Raw genomic sequence first — 17,962 nt, 5'->3', positions numbered from 1 at the left:
TCCTGGCCGCGGCTGGGATCTGAAGTATTTTTATTGTTTTTTTTTTTTTCAAGTTCCTGATTATAGGCCGCACCCCTAATTTAAAGACTTAAATTAGGGGGAAAAAGTGCGGCCTATACTCGGGACAATACGGTAATATCTCTAGCTGAGTAAGTATGCAAATAGGGTTTTGTACAAGTAACATCACCTCAGACAGACACCATCACTCTCTGGCTGTTACTAAAGCCCATGAAGCTGTAGTAGTGGGAAGGAGGTGTCTTTTCACGTGTATCTGTAGAGCCCTGCGCGGATCCAAAACCTATATCTGTGGGTGCGGATATCCGTGAATATAAATTGGGTATCCGCAGAGCTACAGGGCTCTACCAAGAACCGCAGCGGCAAAAGCAGCAGCATATCGGGCTGCCGCTCACAGGAGCCAGAGCCCCACACTGGCAGGTCCTCCAGCATGGTTGTAACGCCCCCAGCCCCGCTCACTGGGGCAGGCACCAGCCTCACTGGCAGCTGTCCCTGGTTGCACTAGTGCGTGCAAGCAGCTTGTACCTCCCAGAAAGGAATCCCTTCCACGCAGTGGTCTGCGGCTCCTGTCCAGGAGTCTGCGAGCTGCTTGCACACACTAGTGCGACCAGCGACAGCTGCCAGTGAACCTGGTGCCCACCCCAGTGGGCGGGGATGGAGGCAGTACAGCCAGGTTAGAAGAGCTTCCCGCATGGGGTGATGGCTCCTGCAAGAGGCAGCCTGCATGCTGCTGCTTTTGCCACTGCAGTTCCCGATCAAGCTCTGCAGCTCCATGGATACAGATTTTGTATCTGAGCAGGGCTCTGTATCTGCATAGTGGTAGATTGCCTCACTACAATACTTGCAAGCTGATATGGAGAAAGGTGCTGCTGAGCACTGCTCCATGGTATGTAGTAGGTGTAGTGTCTCCTTGCATGGCTTCTCAATGACTGCCTCACCGCATAGGAGAACTATGACAGTTCTGCTACTTTTTATGTCTTTATCCCCATGGAGTGGGGGCAGGATATGACTGACCCCCTTGTGAGCTGACCTGCATGGAGGTAGTTATTTCCTCTAATATATTTCAAGAATAGATTGACTTCAAGTAAAGTTTGGCCAAAAATTTGAAAAAAATTCAAATACAGTTTGAATTGTTTGTTTGAAATGAAATCAGGTCCTTAGTTGTTCCTGAATGAGCAAAGAGTAGCAGGGCATCTGAGGAATAAGACCAGCACTGGATCCTAAATAAATTCCTATTTTGGGAAAGGTTGGATACATACACGCACAGCAAATTTATGCTACAAAGCAATTCTCTTCCCACTCTTCAAAATAAAAGTTGTGTCATTGGTGCTTTTTGTTTAAGTAGTGTCCAATGTGGGTGTTATTTTTAAAGGATCTAAAGCAAAAATCCCCAATTTTATTTTGTTACTGGTTTTAAAGCAAGTAAATGGGAGGTATTCTCTTAACAGAAATCAAATTATTTCCCATTGTGTAAATATTCCAAAATATTTACTGGTGAAAAAAATGCAAAGGAGCAAATTATGGCCATAAGAATCCCCTCAAGGGGTGTGCATGTCCATTGCATCATGGAGCCCAGGCCTGGGGCAGGTCCTTCCACAGCGCTGCAAAGGCCCAGGGTAACGGGTGGGGCAGAGGAAGAGTAGAGAAGAGCCAGTGAATCAATGACTAAGTGGAGTCACCTTCCTTTCTATAGAGGTGAAGGAGCAGAGGGGATGGCAAGCAAAACAGAGACTACTATAATTCTGAGGCTGCAATAGCAGGACTGGAGCAGCTCCCTGGCTTGAGGGGAGGATTTCTCCAAGTTTCATACGCTTCCTCTCCTAAGGATATATACTTGGGTGTGGTGAAGGGAAGGAGATTTGGGATTGATTTTCAGTGTTGGAATAATCATAATAAATCCTGAAAAGATGCATACAGCCAACATGATTTTTGAGTAGGCATAACTATTGCAAGATATACAAGCTACTGGTATCAGAACTAACCGTGATTTTTCATCCGTCTCCTGTAGAGGACCCTTCCAAAAGTCAGCGTCTGAAGGAACATCTTGCTCTTCACTGTCATCTGGGTCTGTTAAATATTATTACAACATCTTAAGAAAATTAATTTTCAATTTTTGTTTTCAAATTTTACATGGCACTATTGGCAAGTCTAAGCCTCTGAGTCAAAGTACTACTTTAAATGTGAGAAAAAAAATGGGGGGGAGGGGGTGAGGGGTGAAGGGGATATTTTTTTGCAAATTGCTTTTCATATAAATGTGCAGCTGTCTCCCTACCACATATCTCATGGTACGTGCAACCTTAAGAAGGGAAATCAATAAAATAAATTTGTTTTCTATTATTAAAAAAGAGACATGAAAAACATGAGAGAATAGTGTTCAATCCAGCTTTCAGGGTCCAGTTTTCAAGATGGATTGTCCCATATTGGTAGACTGCACACATTTTTCATTATTAGCTGATATTCTTTCATTTTTAAGGTTGTCCTCCACATTTTTTCTACAATTAATTAAAATAAGTTATTATATAGAGGACTTTCAAGACTGCACAGAAATGAAACTTTATCAACTCATCTTTTGCCCAAAACGTAACAGTTATGGCAAATGCATCTGACAATCATTTCTGCTTGCCAGCTAAAATTTTTACATTACAGCATTTGTTTTTAAAAGCTCTATTGATTTGGTATGGTGCCTCTAATGCCTTTCTGTTGGACTCTGCTCCAGAACACTGATCCTTGTATCAACAATGTTAGCACTTTGCTCCTAAAACTAAACAAAGAAATCCTGCATGTGGTCCATGTTGGCATACAGAACCTCAAAGAGTAGGGGAACAGAATTATAATCTCCCATCTATCTAAGAACAAAGATATAATACAGAAAATTAGAGGCATAGTAGCAATTTCAGGACCTTACGGCTCATGTGTTCTAACCTCACCAGCAGAGATCAATGTGAGCATCTAAAATTACAGTAATATAGTGTTTTGAATCATGGTAATAAAAAAGGAATCAATTATTCAATTTCTATTTACATGCTGATTTATGTCAACTAAATCATAAACTGTAATAATGTAGAGAACAGATTTTGCCTCAGCCTCTTAAACACCTAACACTTTATATCTTCAACCTCAAAAAACATGTAATAGTTTGTAACTGTACAATGTAATTTTAAAAAAAAAATTGTGGGGGGGAGGGGAGATTATGGACCTTTAGCCCTAACCCACCTCCCCTAGTTGCTCCCTATGGCTCCTTTCTGGCAGCACCAGGGGGCAGCCCAAAGTCTTCCATTGTGGAGAGAGGGAACTACTCCAGGACTCTCTTTGCCTGGCAGGGAAGTGAGGGTCTGGTAGGATCCTCAAATCTTCTATTTAAGGAGGGCTGGTAAACAGAAACTAACAGTCTTTTCCAGACACTCTACAACAAGAAAGTAGGAGGCCCAGAGGCAGGAGCCCGCATAATAAAACAGGCATTGGGGAGCAGAATTAGTGAGGAGCAGGGAATGCCATTGCCAAAGCAGCAACTAGAACTGCTAGGATCAGCCACTGATCTCTCCTTACTGTAGGCGGTGGCTCTATGAAGTACTGCGGGTGGGAACTGGAATGGACTTTGGTTTAGAGCATATTGGGCAAGGTACCTTCCTCATACTGCTCTCTAATAATTTATTCTGAGGTTACAGATAACTTACTATTATATAGTGTATCTATATAGATATACATGCCTCACGTACCTCTCTCACCCCTACAGTGATTAGCAGAGTAATATTTGTTTTCACCCTTAGAGTCTTTCTTGCACAAATTTAACCCAATTCTTTAACTATTTTTCCTAGTATTACTATTCTTCTATTATCTTCTCCTTCCTAGATTCCATCATTTTTCTTCCTTCCATAAACTTGTAAAAGATTCCTGCCAAGTATCCTTCACCTATCCTTCCTATGCATTTACATCAGTGGCTCTCAGTCTTTCCAGTCTATTGTACCCCTTTCAGGAATCTGATCTGTTTTGCGTACGTCCAAGTTTCACCTCGCTTAAAAACTACTTGCTTCCAAAACCAGACAAAAATACAAAAGTATCACAACACACTATTACTGAAAAATTCCTTACTTTCTTATTTTTACCATATAATGATAAAATAAATCAATTGGAACATAAATATTGTACTTACATTTCAGTGTATAGTATATAGAGCAGCATAAACAAGTCATTGTCTGTATGAAATTTTAGTTTGTACTGACTTCGCTAGTACTTTTTCTGTAGCCTGTTGTAAAACTAGGCAAATATCGAGACGAGTTGATGTACCTCCCGGAAGACCTTTGTGTACCCCCAAAAGTACATATACCCTTGGTTGAGAATCACTGATTTAAATCAATCTTTTTTTTGTTTGATATATCCTATGTTTGCTTCTCTTCCTACAGTATTTCATAAACAATATTTAAAATAATTGTGTCAGAAGACCAAAACTGCTGATGAATAGAACTGAACCCAAGGACAAATCAATTGGAAATAGCATACAAGCTTTTAGTTCAAAAATTTAGGAAGTCCTTTGAATAATTTACCGTTATCAAAATCATCTGAATCATCTGAGGAAACTTGATCTGAAAAGAAACAGCGATTTAAAAACATTTAGTTTACCTTGGTTCTATGCACTATTTTAACATGTTTTACAAGTGTACCCTTACCTAATAAATCCGCCCCCCCCTCTCTCACACACACACACACAATAAGGCAAACATTTACGTAAAGGGGATTATTTTTCTACAAAATAGGTCATCAGTTTGAGGTAACATATGTTATCCCCGTATCTGTGATGTCAAAAAGGTTATCTTAGGTTACCAAAAGGCTTGCAACCCCAGAGCCACACGGAACCAAACACTTCAGCACTCTTTTTGGTATTCTGCTTCCCTTTGTTTGGACAATTCTTTCTTCAAATAGTATATTACTCTGAAGGCTCTTCCTGTCTATGAATCATTAGAAATTCATCCCCTTTCTCTTTCCCCTGACAATCCAGTTAGTGAGCCATTGAAATCCAGAAACAAATGTATCTCTCACTTTGATAAGATTAAACACTCAATATTTGTATTTAATATTTAAAAATAGAGAGAGTTTAAAAACTTATTTTACCTTTCTGTTTATTTCTCTTAGATTTGTGTTTTTCTGAATGAGATAATCTTGACTTCTTACTTTTGGGGTCTTCAGAGTTTTGTTCTGTTCTCTGTCTTTTCTTGTTTGGTTTGACTTCTCTCCTCCTTTATAATAAAAAATGAATGCATAAGTTCTGCAAATGTACTCTTCAAACAACAAAAAAGGTATCAGAAATCAAGCCCAGTCAAAAGATATACTACTTCCAACATTTGTTTATTACAGATTAAACATTTAAAATGAATGTCTAAGGAAAAAAATATTACTGTTAACTTAAGGCCATACATCTGAACACAAAAAGGTAGGAAAAGCTAAAATGAAGGTTACTTACTTATACACGGAGTTCTTTGCAATGACTGTATATTCACACTTACGGGTAATGCACCAACCAGTGCATCCTAATGATAGAAGCTTCTTTAAGTAGAGCCCATTAGAGACCATGTGCGCCCCCTCCTATCCCTTCCCTCAGCATCTTCAAACACTGATTAAGGGCAACACTATATAAGGGGGCATTGAGCCCTCTCCTGCCTCAGTTCCTTCTACCACAACTGAGAGAAACCAAGATAGGACCCTGAGAAAGAGGGGAAGATGGGCGGGATGAGTGAACATACAGAGTCATCTCAAGAATTCCAGTTACAAGTAACCTTAATTTCTTCTTTGAGTGGTTCTGCATATTTCCACTTAAGGGTAGTCTGGCAAGCAGTGCTGAAAACTCAGGAGAAGGGGACAGAGTCCTAATTAAACCATGATTGAGGCACTATTCCATCTAATCTAGCATCTGCTCTTGAAGCCAAATACAAAGCATAATGTTTACTAGTCATATGGTCTGACTTCCAAGTAGGAGCTTTACAGATTTCCACAACAGGGAAACGTTTAAGACAAGCAAAAGATGCTGCCACTGCCCTAGCAGAAATTAATCTCACAACAGTAGGCACAGGCACTGCTGCTAATTTGTCACATTCAAAGATACATTATTTAATACATTTGGAAATATCAGATACACTAAAACCCATATGATAAAACCCAAAACATGATAAAATGAAAGAGCCACCAAATAAACTCTTAAAGAAGAATTAGATAATCACTCAGACTTTAAATACACCAAATACTCCAATATACCCAGAATACAAGCTGTAATTGGTGAGACAGATTTGCCTTGCAACTAAAAAACAAATCTAACTCATTTCAGGTAATAACTTTGATTTCACTACTTGCTTTCTAGAATTAAGTAATACATTTTGAACCAACAAGGAACAAGATTGTTCTACATTCATCAAATCCCAAGTGCCCAGGAATGGAGAGACTAATGATCAGGATAAACAATCCTGCCAGGCTGCTGCAGCAAGAGACAAAGGTACAAGGGAAGCAGTTTGTGGTATCCCTCCAACAGCTGACGCAGGTCCATGTACCACTGGTGGCGCAATTGAGATCACCTTTGCCCTGACCTGTTTTATCTTCCTCACCACCTTCTGAATTAATGGAAGATGGAAGTATACAGAAGGTCCTTTCCCCAAAACACTAGGAAAGCATCCAAGATAGACTGACTCTCCTTTCCTGCTCTGGAACAAAATAGAAGATCACACTTTTTGTTGAACCTGATCACAAATAGGTCTGTACTGGGCTGACCCCAGCTGGAGAAAATCTCTGTACTACCTGGTCCTTCAGAGACCTCACATACATCTGAAAACGGTCTCTGCTGAGATGATCTGCCAACACATTGCTCTCCCCTACTAAATGAAGGGCCACTGGATAGACGGCATGAAGAATGCACCAATCCCATAGACCAGAGGTCCCCCAACTGTGGGTCGTTCCCCCCTAGAGGAACATTCGGGTGGGCATGGGCCAGCCCCTACTGGGGTGGGAGGGAGGATGGAGTGCCACCCAGCCCTGCCTCACTCCCAGCTCTGCTTCAACCCTGCCCACATCCATGACCCTGGCTTCCAGCCCCACACCTGGCCCCATCCCCAGCCTCAATGCGGCGCCTCACCCGGCCAGTGGCCTGTCTGCTGGCCCTCAGCACAGCCTTGCACCCAGGCAGGGGCCCTGCTGCCAGCCCCAACTGCGACCCGGCTGCAGCTCAGCTATGCTCCTGGCCCCGACCCCGCCCCCAGCCTCATCTCCTGGCCACAGCTCCATTCCTGGCCCAGGGCTGAGGCAGGGGGTGTGGCCGGGAGCGGATCCGCACTCAGCTACGGGTCTGGCTGTCAAGTCCCACTGCGGTCCAGCTGCAGCTCCACTCCCACCCCCATAATATTTTTAAATAGGAAAAGCATAAACATTTTTCCTGCTTGCCTAAGTCAAAAAATCACTAGGCAGATTTTGCATAAGCTTCCCAAAAACTAATCTTTGGGCTAAAATCTAGCATGGAAAGTTCAGCCTAAAAAGCAAATTTGAGATAAGTATGAGCAAATGAAAAGAAATGTTACAATTTGAGTTGCAACTTTTATTATGAATTTCATTAGCACAAAAATATATAATTAGCAATGCTAGAGTATCGATTTCATTAAAATGATAAGGAAGTCAGTATAAACAAAAGTTATAGTAATTTTTGCAGCATTCTTCCAAGCTTTCTTATAAGTTTAAACATAATAGATTTATTATTTAATCTGAATTTTTCAAAAGGTTCCTTTACCTGTGATGAAAATTTAATTTGCAGGAACATTGTGGACACAATCCTGGGTGGGGGAAAAAGACAATTTGAACATATAAATGTCATATTCAATAAAAATACTTAATAATTATTATCAACATTGTTATCCCTATCTTTATAAATTTCTTTCAATTTCACTAATTTTTACTACAACAGAAAAATTCCAACGTAGCTATAACCAGGATTCAAAAAAGGGAAAAATAGTATGTGATAGAACTGTCAGTATGACTCCAAAGTATCGAATCACTTTGAAGGAAGATGGGAGTCTCAGCACTGACTACTGTTCACAAAAAATAAGTAGCATTTATTTTTTCTGGGGATCATGTTATAATATGATTTGGATGTGCTTTTGTGGGGAGGCTCAAACCACATTAGGACTATATTAAAAGAAACAAACACTACCAAGGCTTCTCCGCAGAGCAAGTATTATTGTATAGATGGACCCATAGTCAAGAAAAGAAAGATTTAAAAAAAAACCCACCCCTTTCTCTCACACTATTTACAACAAAAAGCTTAATTATTTTTTGTATGTATCCATATACTGTTATGAACACATATTCAATAAGATCGGACTTAATAGATGAAAATTATCCTTAGTGCGGTTAAAGATTTTCTGGGGGAAAAATCACAGAATCATAGAAATGGTCTGGAAAGGACTTTGAAAGGTCATAGACCAACCCTGAGAGGTATTTGTCCAACTTGTTCTTAAAAACCTCCAATGATGCGGATTCCACCACCTCTCTTGGAAGCCCATTCTAGAAGTTATCTACCCTTCTAGTTATAAAGTTTTTCCTAAAATCTAACCTAAATTTCCCTTGCTGCAGATTAAGCCCACTGTTTCTTGTCCAACTTCAGCATATATGGAGAACTGATCACAGTCCTCTTTATAAGAGCCCTTAACATATCTAAAGACTTAAAAGATCCCCCTCCAGTATTCTTTTCTCAAGACTAAACATGCCAAGTCTTTTTAACCTTTCCTCTTGGGTCACAGTTTCTAAACTTGCTCTCCTCTGGACTCTTTCTGGTTTGTCCACATCTTTCCTAAACTGTGGTGCCCAGAACTGGATACAATACTCCAGCTGACGCCTCACCAGTGTTGAATAGAGCAGCAAAACTACCTCCCAATGTTTTACATACAACGCTCCTGTTAACAGACCCCAGAAAGATATTATCCCTTTTTTGCAACTGCATCACATTTTTAGCTCATTCAATTTGTGGTCCACTATAACTCCCAGATCCTTTGCAGCAGTACTACTGCATAGCCAGTTACTTCCATTTTATAGTTGTGCATTTGATTTTTTCTTGCCAAGTCTTTTATTTTGCATGTCTTTATTGAATTTCATCTGGTTGATTTCAGACCAATTCTCCAATTTGTCAAGGTAGTTTTGAATTCTAATCTTGTCCTCCAAAGTGCACACAACCCTCATCTTTGTATCATTTGCAAATTTTATAAGCATACTCTCCACTCCATTATCCAAGTCATTAATGAAAATATTGAATAGTACTGGTTCCAGGATTGACCCTGCAGAACCCCACTAGATAGGCCCTCCCAGTTTGACAGCGAACCATTGATAACTACTTTTGAGTATATTCCTTCAACCAGTAGTGCATCCACCTTATGGTAATTACATCTGGACCAATGCTTCTCAAAGTGGTGGTCCGCGGACCGGTGCCGGTCCGCGAGCCATCCGCTGCCAGTCCACGGCGAGTTTCCTCATAAGAGCGTCGAATAGGATAATAATATGGCATCGGTCCCTGGCACATTGGAAAAAAATTGCCAGTCCCCCACATCAGATAGCTTGAGAAGCACTGGAATAGACCACATTCGCCCAGTTTGCTTATGAGAATGTCATGGGGGACTGTGTCAAAAACCTTACTGAAATCATGATATACAGCATCTACTGTTTCCCCTGCCTCCACTAGCCCAGTAACCTTGTCCAAGAAAATTGGGTATACTAATACTAAAATTAAAAAATGTCAGTATTAAAAATAAAATTAAGTGAATTTAATTCTTGAAAAAGGTGTTTGACAGCCCTAAAGACTATTTAACCACAGAATTGGTTAGCATGAGCTGTGCTGAAACTTCATGTATGCCGTCAGTCTTCCTATTTAAAAAAACAAATGAAGAAGCTGTGTTACAACAATACTGCTAGAACAATCTATAGCATTAAAAACTAGACAGCAAGAAGTGTTCAGACAATAAAGCAATCGCAGGTTGGAAAGAGAGAGATTTCCCTAAAACACAGCCATTATTATATTTGTAACTAGTCCAACCAAAAGTTTCATGAACAACTTATTTTCCCCCTTGCCTACTGTCCTAAGCATGACTACCATTTCTAGGTTTTTCATTATATCATTAAATAGTAAGATATTAGTCTTCATTTGTATTTACATAAGCTTGAAGCCCAAACATAGGAAGGGGCTGACTTACTCAATTTCACAAGCGCATTCCTCTTTTCACCATATTCAATGTACCCAAAATTCACCTCCCAGCTCTTCAGTGCTTCTTTCTCATCACAGTGCTTATTCCCACAGGAAAACTGACCTGTCAAGAGACCAAAAGAACAAACCATGGTTAAATCATTAGGTCATTTGGGCTTGAGATTGTTATATCCAGTCTTCCTTTTTTACATTACTAAGCATTAAAAAGGTAGAAAGTAATGTCTAGAGGTAATGTACTAGCAGCAAAAAACACTTTAAAGGACATAGACACACTATTTGTTTAATATTGCACAATATTTGCAAAGAAAAAACAATTTAACAAATTAGGTCAGTTCATGTCAGCTCTAATCTCTTTAGGTATTTTGGGGGCAGGCAGAAAGGAGTAAATTAAAAATGCCACCACCACATTTTGGAAAAGCTAACAGCTAATGATCAAATGAATGTCATTAGGCAACCTATATCCTAATGGATCAGAAGGTGCCTTTCAGACACGTGTGCATTTTTAATGACACCAAATGACTACGTATGAGTTATGTGCAAAAATAAAGAGCCTAAATATTGTTTAACCTGCATGCTTCCTTCCCTGTTCTATTGGCAAGCAATTTGCTTTCAAAAGTGTGCTAGACACATTTTGTTTTCCTTTTCTTCTACAATTTTTAAAAAGAATTAAGGCCCAACATAATGAGTAAAGTATGAAACAACTTATTTAAGAACTTTCTGGTTTTGTTACATTACATCCTAATGTTAAAATTACGTAAACAGCGTACTTGTATTCAATGTTGTTGTCACCACTGTGTTTCTAATACCATACTTAATACAGAGAACGTACACCCAATTGGTAGAGGATACATCCATACGCCAAGCTGGTGACAAGGATCTGTATTAATAGGCTCACCTCCAGTACTGTTTTCGAAAGATTAACCTCAGAATGTTCTGCCTAAGCTGCTAACCAATGGATTGACAGTGTCCTCAAATACTTCAGTTCTGCAGTGTAAAACCACTTGTAATGCTAATGCTTGAAACAAAGAAAATAGAACTTGCATTTAAATAATGCTTCAAAATTAATTACAGTAGAAAAAAGGTGGGGGTTGGGGTTTTTTTTGGAGGGGTCATAAAGAAGGAACAAGTAAGCAGCAGTTTATACCATGTATCATAGAAAACAGCTATTTTTTTTTGGAAGTTAGCTACAACTATGTTTCATGACTCCAAAAACCACAATCCCCCACAGGCATAGACAACAGTCACATGCATCAGTTTTATTACCAACTAGCCGTCTTTTAAAGGTGGTGCCTGTAAACACTGAAGATTTCATGCAGTCAGCAAACCCAAACGTTACACACACAACATTCTTTTCATGTAGTTTTTATCTCTTCATCATTCAGTTAGTGTCCCTCGCCTTATTTACTACACACCATCCAAATCCTGTACTGAATACAGAATTATCCATTTTTTCCTGGCCTTTTTTAGAGCACTTATCATCATAGAATCTGAATGCTTCACAAACATTAATGGATTTATCTCTGCTGTGAGATGAGAGCATTATTATCCCCAGTTTACCGATGAGGAAACTGAGACCAAGACTTGTCTGATGACACACAGTGAGTCAGTGGCAGAGACAGGATTAGAACTCAGGATCGCATAAATACTAATCCTGGGCTCATTCCTTCACCCCCCAGTGCCTTATTGACAGAAGTTTTCAGCATCTATAGCTCCCATTGACTACACTTATTCTTTTCAGTGATCATCATGGCTACATTATCCAACCCCAGGTGTTTCAAGTCAGGTGTCCAGAAAGTAAGGAATATGCAATTAGAGGCCACCAACAACATTTAGATTTAAAAGAGTAGCTCTGCACCAGATAGGAAGATGGTGGGAGAGAGAGGCATAGGACTGAGTTCACCTGTGTGGCATTCCCCTGCCTTACCCACAAGACCATTCTCACTTCCTGCCATCCTCCTACCTTGTTCTCTACACATATTCCAACTTCTAGAGCAAATAAAGTAGGGATCCTAAAAGCAGCTTCATGCTCCATACAATCCTGATTTATTCTCTGTGCACTATTCATCCTGTATACTGAATCAGGTCGGGATCTCATGGATAAAAACAGCATGTGACCATGTAATTAAAGATTGTATCATAATGCAAACACACACACACCGGCAAAATGATGGGGCAGAGGGTTAGGGTGCAGGGGCGTGAGGGCTCTGGCTGGGGGTGTGGGCTCTGGGGTGGAGCTGAGGATCAGGGGTTGGGGGGGCAGGGATGAGGGGGCCAGAATGCGGAAGGGGGCTTAGGGCTGGAGCAAAGGCTTGGGGTGCGGAGGGTGAGGGCTCTGAGGCGGGGCCAGGGATGAGGGGGTCAGGATGCAGGAGGGGGCTCAGGGCTGGGGCAGAGGGTTAGGGTGCAAGGAGTGAGGGCTTCAGCTGGGGTTGCGGGCTCTGGGGTGGGGGAATGAGTGGCTTGGGGTGCAGGCTGCCCTGGGGCTGCGGCGGGGAGAGAGGACTCCCTCCAGCCCTCTCTCATCGCAGCAGCCCGGGGAAGAACACCTCTCCCTGGCAGTTCCGGGGCTGGGGCTGGGGGAGAGGAGCTGTCCCCGGTCACAGCAGCTCCAGGGCTGGGGCCGGTGGATAGGCACCTGTCCCCGGCCGCGACTGCTCTGGGGCTGAGGGAGAGGCACCTCTCCCTACCTGCACAGCCCTTGATAGCCTGCTGCTCGGCTGTGCAGCTTAGAGGGAACTTAGGGTAGGTCTACACTATGAAATTAAGTCAATTTTATAGAAGTCAATTTTTTAGAATTCGATTTTATAGTCTATTGCGTATGTCCACACTAAGCGCATTAAGTCGGTGTAGTGCATCCTCAGTACCCCGGCTAGCGTCAACTTATAGAGAGGTGCACTGTGGGTAGCTACCCCACAGTTCCCAGTCTCCAGTGCCCATTGGAATTCTGGGTTAAGCTCCCAATGCCTGATGGGACAAAAGCTTTGTCGCCGGTGGTTTTGAGTACATGTCGTCAGGCCTCCCTCCCTCCCTCCTTCTGTGAGAGCAATCGCAGACAATCGTTTCGTGCCTTTTTTCCGGGGTCTCATCTGCAGGACCTGCTCAGCCTGCTGCCTGCCTGGGTTCCACTCAGCCTCGGTCAGCTGACTGACCTCGGTGAGGTCGATCAGGGGTGCCTGGTCAGACATGGCTATCCTCCTCTTAGAGCACCAAATGGGAGTGAATCCAGGTCATTCTCTTCTTTAAGTTTTGTCTCATGGAGATTCAGTCCTGCCTGGAATATCATGCGAGCTGGAGGCTTCTGCCTCAGGCTGCTCTCCCAGCCGGCAGCACCACGCGGTCGCACCTACCCCAGCCTGCCCCTTGCTCCCATGGCTTGTGAAGCTTGGATAGTAGTAAGGAGCAGTTCAATTTGTGGAATGACAAATCCAGAACGAAGGATTGCACTCTATGGGCCACGTTAAGATTATTTCAGAGTCCTAGATAGCATTTAGTCCCTATAAAAGGCTTCATGAAAATTTTCCCCCGCCCCTAACAAAAATGTTAATTTATCAGAGCAGGTGAAAGGGTAAAGAACCCAGGACTATAACTTAGAGAGAGCTTCCATATTATATAATTGATATAATTCAAAGTAAAATTTCACAGCGCAGTCTGTTCTAAGACTAAAAATGCAGGTGGGAAGTCAGAAAAAGGAACAGTGACCTGTTTCCATCCGGTTTTGAACCGGGGACATTTCACATATTAGGTAAATGTGATAACCACTACACTACGGGGCTTTCGCGTGTTAGGTGAACATGATAACCACTAGACTATGAGGCTTCACTTTTTTTGCCACAGACTTTGCCAAATGCACAGGAATGTTTTCTCTAGCTACAGAAGCTACCTAATGCAATGTTTATATCTATGGCCTTCCTGCTCACAAAGCGGTCATGCCCCTGCCCAAGGCTGACACAGCGCGGAGTGCAAGTGACACAGCGACCTGGCTCGGGCAGAATCACTAGCAAGTCATGATACTTTTGCCGTTAAGCAAACACAGTAATTCTTTCCTGGCTTCTGCCACTGAATGCCTCCATGCATTGTGCTGTGCCCTATCAGTGCGGGAGGACTGCATGAGCTCGGAAAACGTCATCGTGAGTGTGTTTTTTTCACCTTCTAATGTGCGATAACCTCAGGGATGAAGATAAGGGGAGCATAGAAACATTCTGGGGGGACTGCATGGTCACCTGTGCTGCTGAGTTCACCACGCTGGCCAAACAGGAAATTAAATTCAAAAGTTCCTGGGGCTTTTCCTGTGTACCTGGCTAGTGCATCTGAGTTCAAAGTGCTGTCCAGAGAGGTCACAATGGAGCACTCTGGGATAGCTCCTGGAGGCCAATACTGTCAAATTGTGTCCACACTACCCCAAATTTGACCCAGCGATGTCGATTTCAGCGCTAATCCCCTTATCAGGGAGTACAGAAATCGATTTTAAGAGCCCTTTAAGTCGACAAAAATGGCTTCATCGTGTGGATAGGTGCAGGGTTAAATCAATCTAATGCTAAATTCGACCTTAACTCATAGTGTAGACCAGGGCTTAGGTTCTATCAGATGCAACTGTAATAACTTCCCTATTATGCATCATCAGTGAAGTCTAACAAAATACAGAGTGTATTATCAAACCATGCTGTGCTCAAATTAATTAAAATATTTGGAATTTTCTTATTTAATTATCCTGTTGTATAAAAGCTATTACCCAAAATATAAAACACTGTAACTGATTTTAAATAGTTCTGATTTTTCTGCCCAGCTTTGTATCAAAATTAAGATTTCAGTACCTCTAGTACAGTGGTCCCCAACCTCTTTGGTCTGGTGGTGCCAGACGACGAGCCACGGAGGACCGTGGCGGTGGACAAGCATCCGCCGAAATGTCGCAGACAAGTGGCGTCATCCAGAGGCGTTGTCGCCAAAATGCCGCCGAATTTGGATGCTCATCCACCGGCCAGTACGCAGGCACACTTAGATGCCCTGGTGGGCGTCGTGGCACCTGCGGACACCATATTGAGGAACCCCTACTCTAGTATTTAGTAGCGAAAATAACATTTCATATCATACTATTTCATGTTTATACTCAGGAGGAGTCCATGCAGAGGGTCGAAACAACAGACTGGACTTCTACATAGATTGCTTCCGTCAACGTGCACGGGCTGAAATTGTGGAAAAGCTGTATCACTTGCCCCATAACCTAAGCCGTGCTGAACACAATGCCATCAACAGCCTCAGGAACAACTCTGACGACATAATCAAAAAGGCTGACAAAGGAGGTGCTGTCGTCATCATGAATAGGTCGGAATATGAACAAGAGGCTGCTAGGCAGCTCTCTAACTCCACATTCTACAGGCCATTACCATCTGATGATTACCAAAAGAAACTACACCATCTGCTCAAAAAACTCCCTGAGAAAGCACAGAAACAGATCTGTACAGACACATGCCTAGAACCCCGACCAGGTGTATTCTATTTGCTACCCAAGATCCATAAACCTGGAAATCCTGGACGCCCCATCATCTCAAGCATTGGCACCTTAACAGCAGGATTGTCTGGCTATGTGGACTCTCTCCTCTGGCCCTATGCTACCAGCACTCCCAGCTATCTTCGAGACACCACTGACTTCCTGAGAAAACTGCAATCCATTGGTGATCTTCCAGAAAACACCATCCTGGCCACTATGGATGTGGAAGCCCTCTACACTAACATTCCACACAAAGATGGAATACAAGCTATCAGGAACAGTATCCCCGATAATATCACGGCTAACCTGGTGGCTGAACTTTGTGACTTTGTCCTCACCCACAACTATTTCACATTTGGGGACAATATATACCTTCAAGTCAGTGGCACTGCTATGGGTACCCACATGGCCCCACAGTATGCCAACATCTTTATGGCTGACTTAGGGAACGAGAGCTAAGGATGCGTTGTTCTAACGCCCCTACTCTACTTGTGCTACATTGATGACATCTTCATCATCTGGACTCATGGAAAAGAAGCCCTCGAGGAATTCCACCGTGATTTTAACAATTTCCATCCCACCATCAACCTCAGCCTAGACCAATCCACACAAGTGGTCCATTTCCTAGACACTACTGTGCTAATAAGCAATGGTCACATAAACACCACCCTATACTGGAAACTCACTGACCGCTATACTTACCTACATGCCTCCAGCTTCCATCCAGGACACACCACACGATCCATTGTCTACAGCCAATCTCTAAGATACAACCATATTTGCTCCAATCCCTCAGACAGAGATAAACACCTACAAGATCTCTATCAAGCATTCTTAAAACTACAATACCCACCTGCTGAAGTGAAAAAACAGATTGATGGAGCCAGAAGAGTACCCAGAAGCCACCTACTACAGGACAGGCCCAACAAAGAAAATAACAGAACGCCACTAGCCATCACCTTCAGCCCCCAACTAAAACCTCTCCAGCGCATCATCAAAGATCTACAACCTATCCTGACAGATGATCCCTCACTCTCACAGATCTTGGGAGACAGGTCAGTCCTCGCTTATAGACATGGAAGCAAATACTCACCAGCAACCGCACACCATACAACATAAACACTAATCCAGGAACCTATCCTTGCAACAAAGCCCGATGCCAGCTCTGTCCACATATCTATTCAAGTGACACCATCCTAGGACCTAATCACATCAGCCACGCCATAAGGGGCACGTTCATCTGAACATCTACCAGTGTGATACATGCCATCATGTGCCAGCAATGCCCCTCTGCCATGTACATTGGCCAAACCGGACAGTCTCTACGCAAAAGAATAAATGGACACAAATCTGACATCAGGGATCATAACATTCAAAAACCAGTGGGAGAACACTTCAACCTCTCTAACCACTCAGTGACAGACTTGAAGGTGGCAATTTTGCAACAAAAAAACTTCAAAAACAGACTCCAAAGAGAGACTGCTGAACTCGAATTAATATGCAAATTAGATACAATTAACTCAGGCCTAAAAAGAGACTGGGAATGGTTGGGTCATTACACTAATTGAATCTATTTCCCTATGTTAAGTTCTCCTCACACCTTCTATGGGTCATCTTAATTATCACTTCAAAAGTCTTTTTTCTCCTGCTGATGATAGCTCATCTCAATTTATTAGACTCTTCCTGTTGGTATGCATACTTCCACCTTTTCATGTTCTCTGTATGTATAAATATCTCCTGTCTGTGTGTTCCATTCTATGCATCCGAAGAAGTGAGCTGCAGCTCACGAAAGCTCATGCTGAAATAAATTTGTTGGTCTCTAAGATGCCACAAGTACTCCTGTTCTTTTTGTGGATACAGACTAACACGGCTGCTACTCTGAATCCAGTGATTTAGTGTTTCATTGCATATAACTGAATGAGATCTCAAATGGTTCAATAATATGGCACCATTCAGCCTAGGTTTCATGGAAAAGATCTTTTAAGTAGTAGTTATATTACATAATGTCCATTTACAATATGATCTAGTTTGAATATCACAGTCTGTTTTCTCACAGAATACTTTGTAGGCAACACCACATTCACTTTCAGAGGTGATGCGTGGAGGGTCCCACGGGGTCACGTGTTGCCTCCCCCCCTCCGATATCTGCCAAGGCTCACACCATAATCTTTAAATTGTTCCCCTCCTTCCCCACTATAACACACATCGCCTCTGCTCAGAACCATCTAGTGAGGGCAGCTGCCATC

General features: G+C 42.3%; 1 protein-coding gene across 2 annotated transcripts in view; it reads right to left on the bottom strand.

The window, feature by feature from the left end:
• LOC123374102 (protein FRA10AC1) overlaps window positions 1-17,962 on the bottom strand; it is a 57,585-nt gene that overhangs the window by 3,662 nt on the left and 35,961 nt on the right. Inside the window, exons 9-13 of one of the 2 annotated variants that reach the window (XM_045023614.1) lie at window positions 10,221-10,334; window positions 7,772-7,814; window positions 5,182-5,246; window positions 4,557-4,595; window positions 1,998-2,082 (exon numbers count right to left, since the gene is read on the bottom strand). In XM_045023614.1, coding sequence (XP_044879549.1) covers window positions 1,998-2,082; window positions 4,557-4,595; window positions 5,182-5,246; window positions 7,772-7,814; window positions 10,221-10,334 — 346 coding nt within the window. Of the gene's footprint in view, window positions 1-1,997; window positions 2,083-4,556; window positions 4,596-5,121; window positions 5,247-7,771; window positions 7,815-10,220; window positions 10,335-17,962 lie in introns of both variants that reach the window. The other variant, XM_045023612.1, reaches the window with a different exon arrangement.

Source organism: Mauremys mutica, chromosome 7, assembly GCF_020497125.1.
Source record: "Mauremys mutica isolate MM-2020 ecotype Southern chromosome 7, ASM2049712v1, whole genome shotgun sequence".
Lineage (NCBI taxonomy): Eukaryota > Metazoa > Chordata > Testudines > Geoemydidae > Mauremys > Mauremys mutica.
This window is presented reverse-complemented; position numbering and strand designations above follow the sequence as displayed.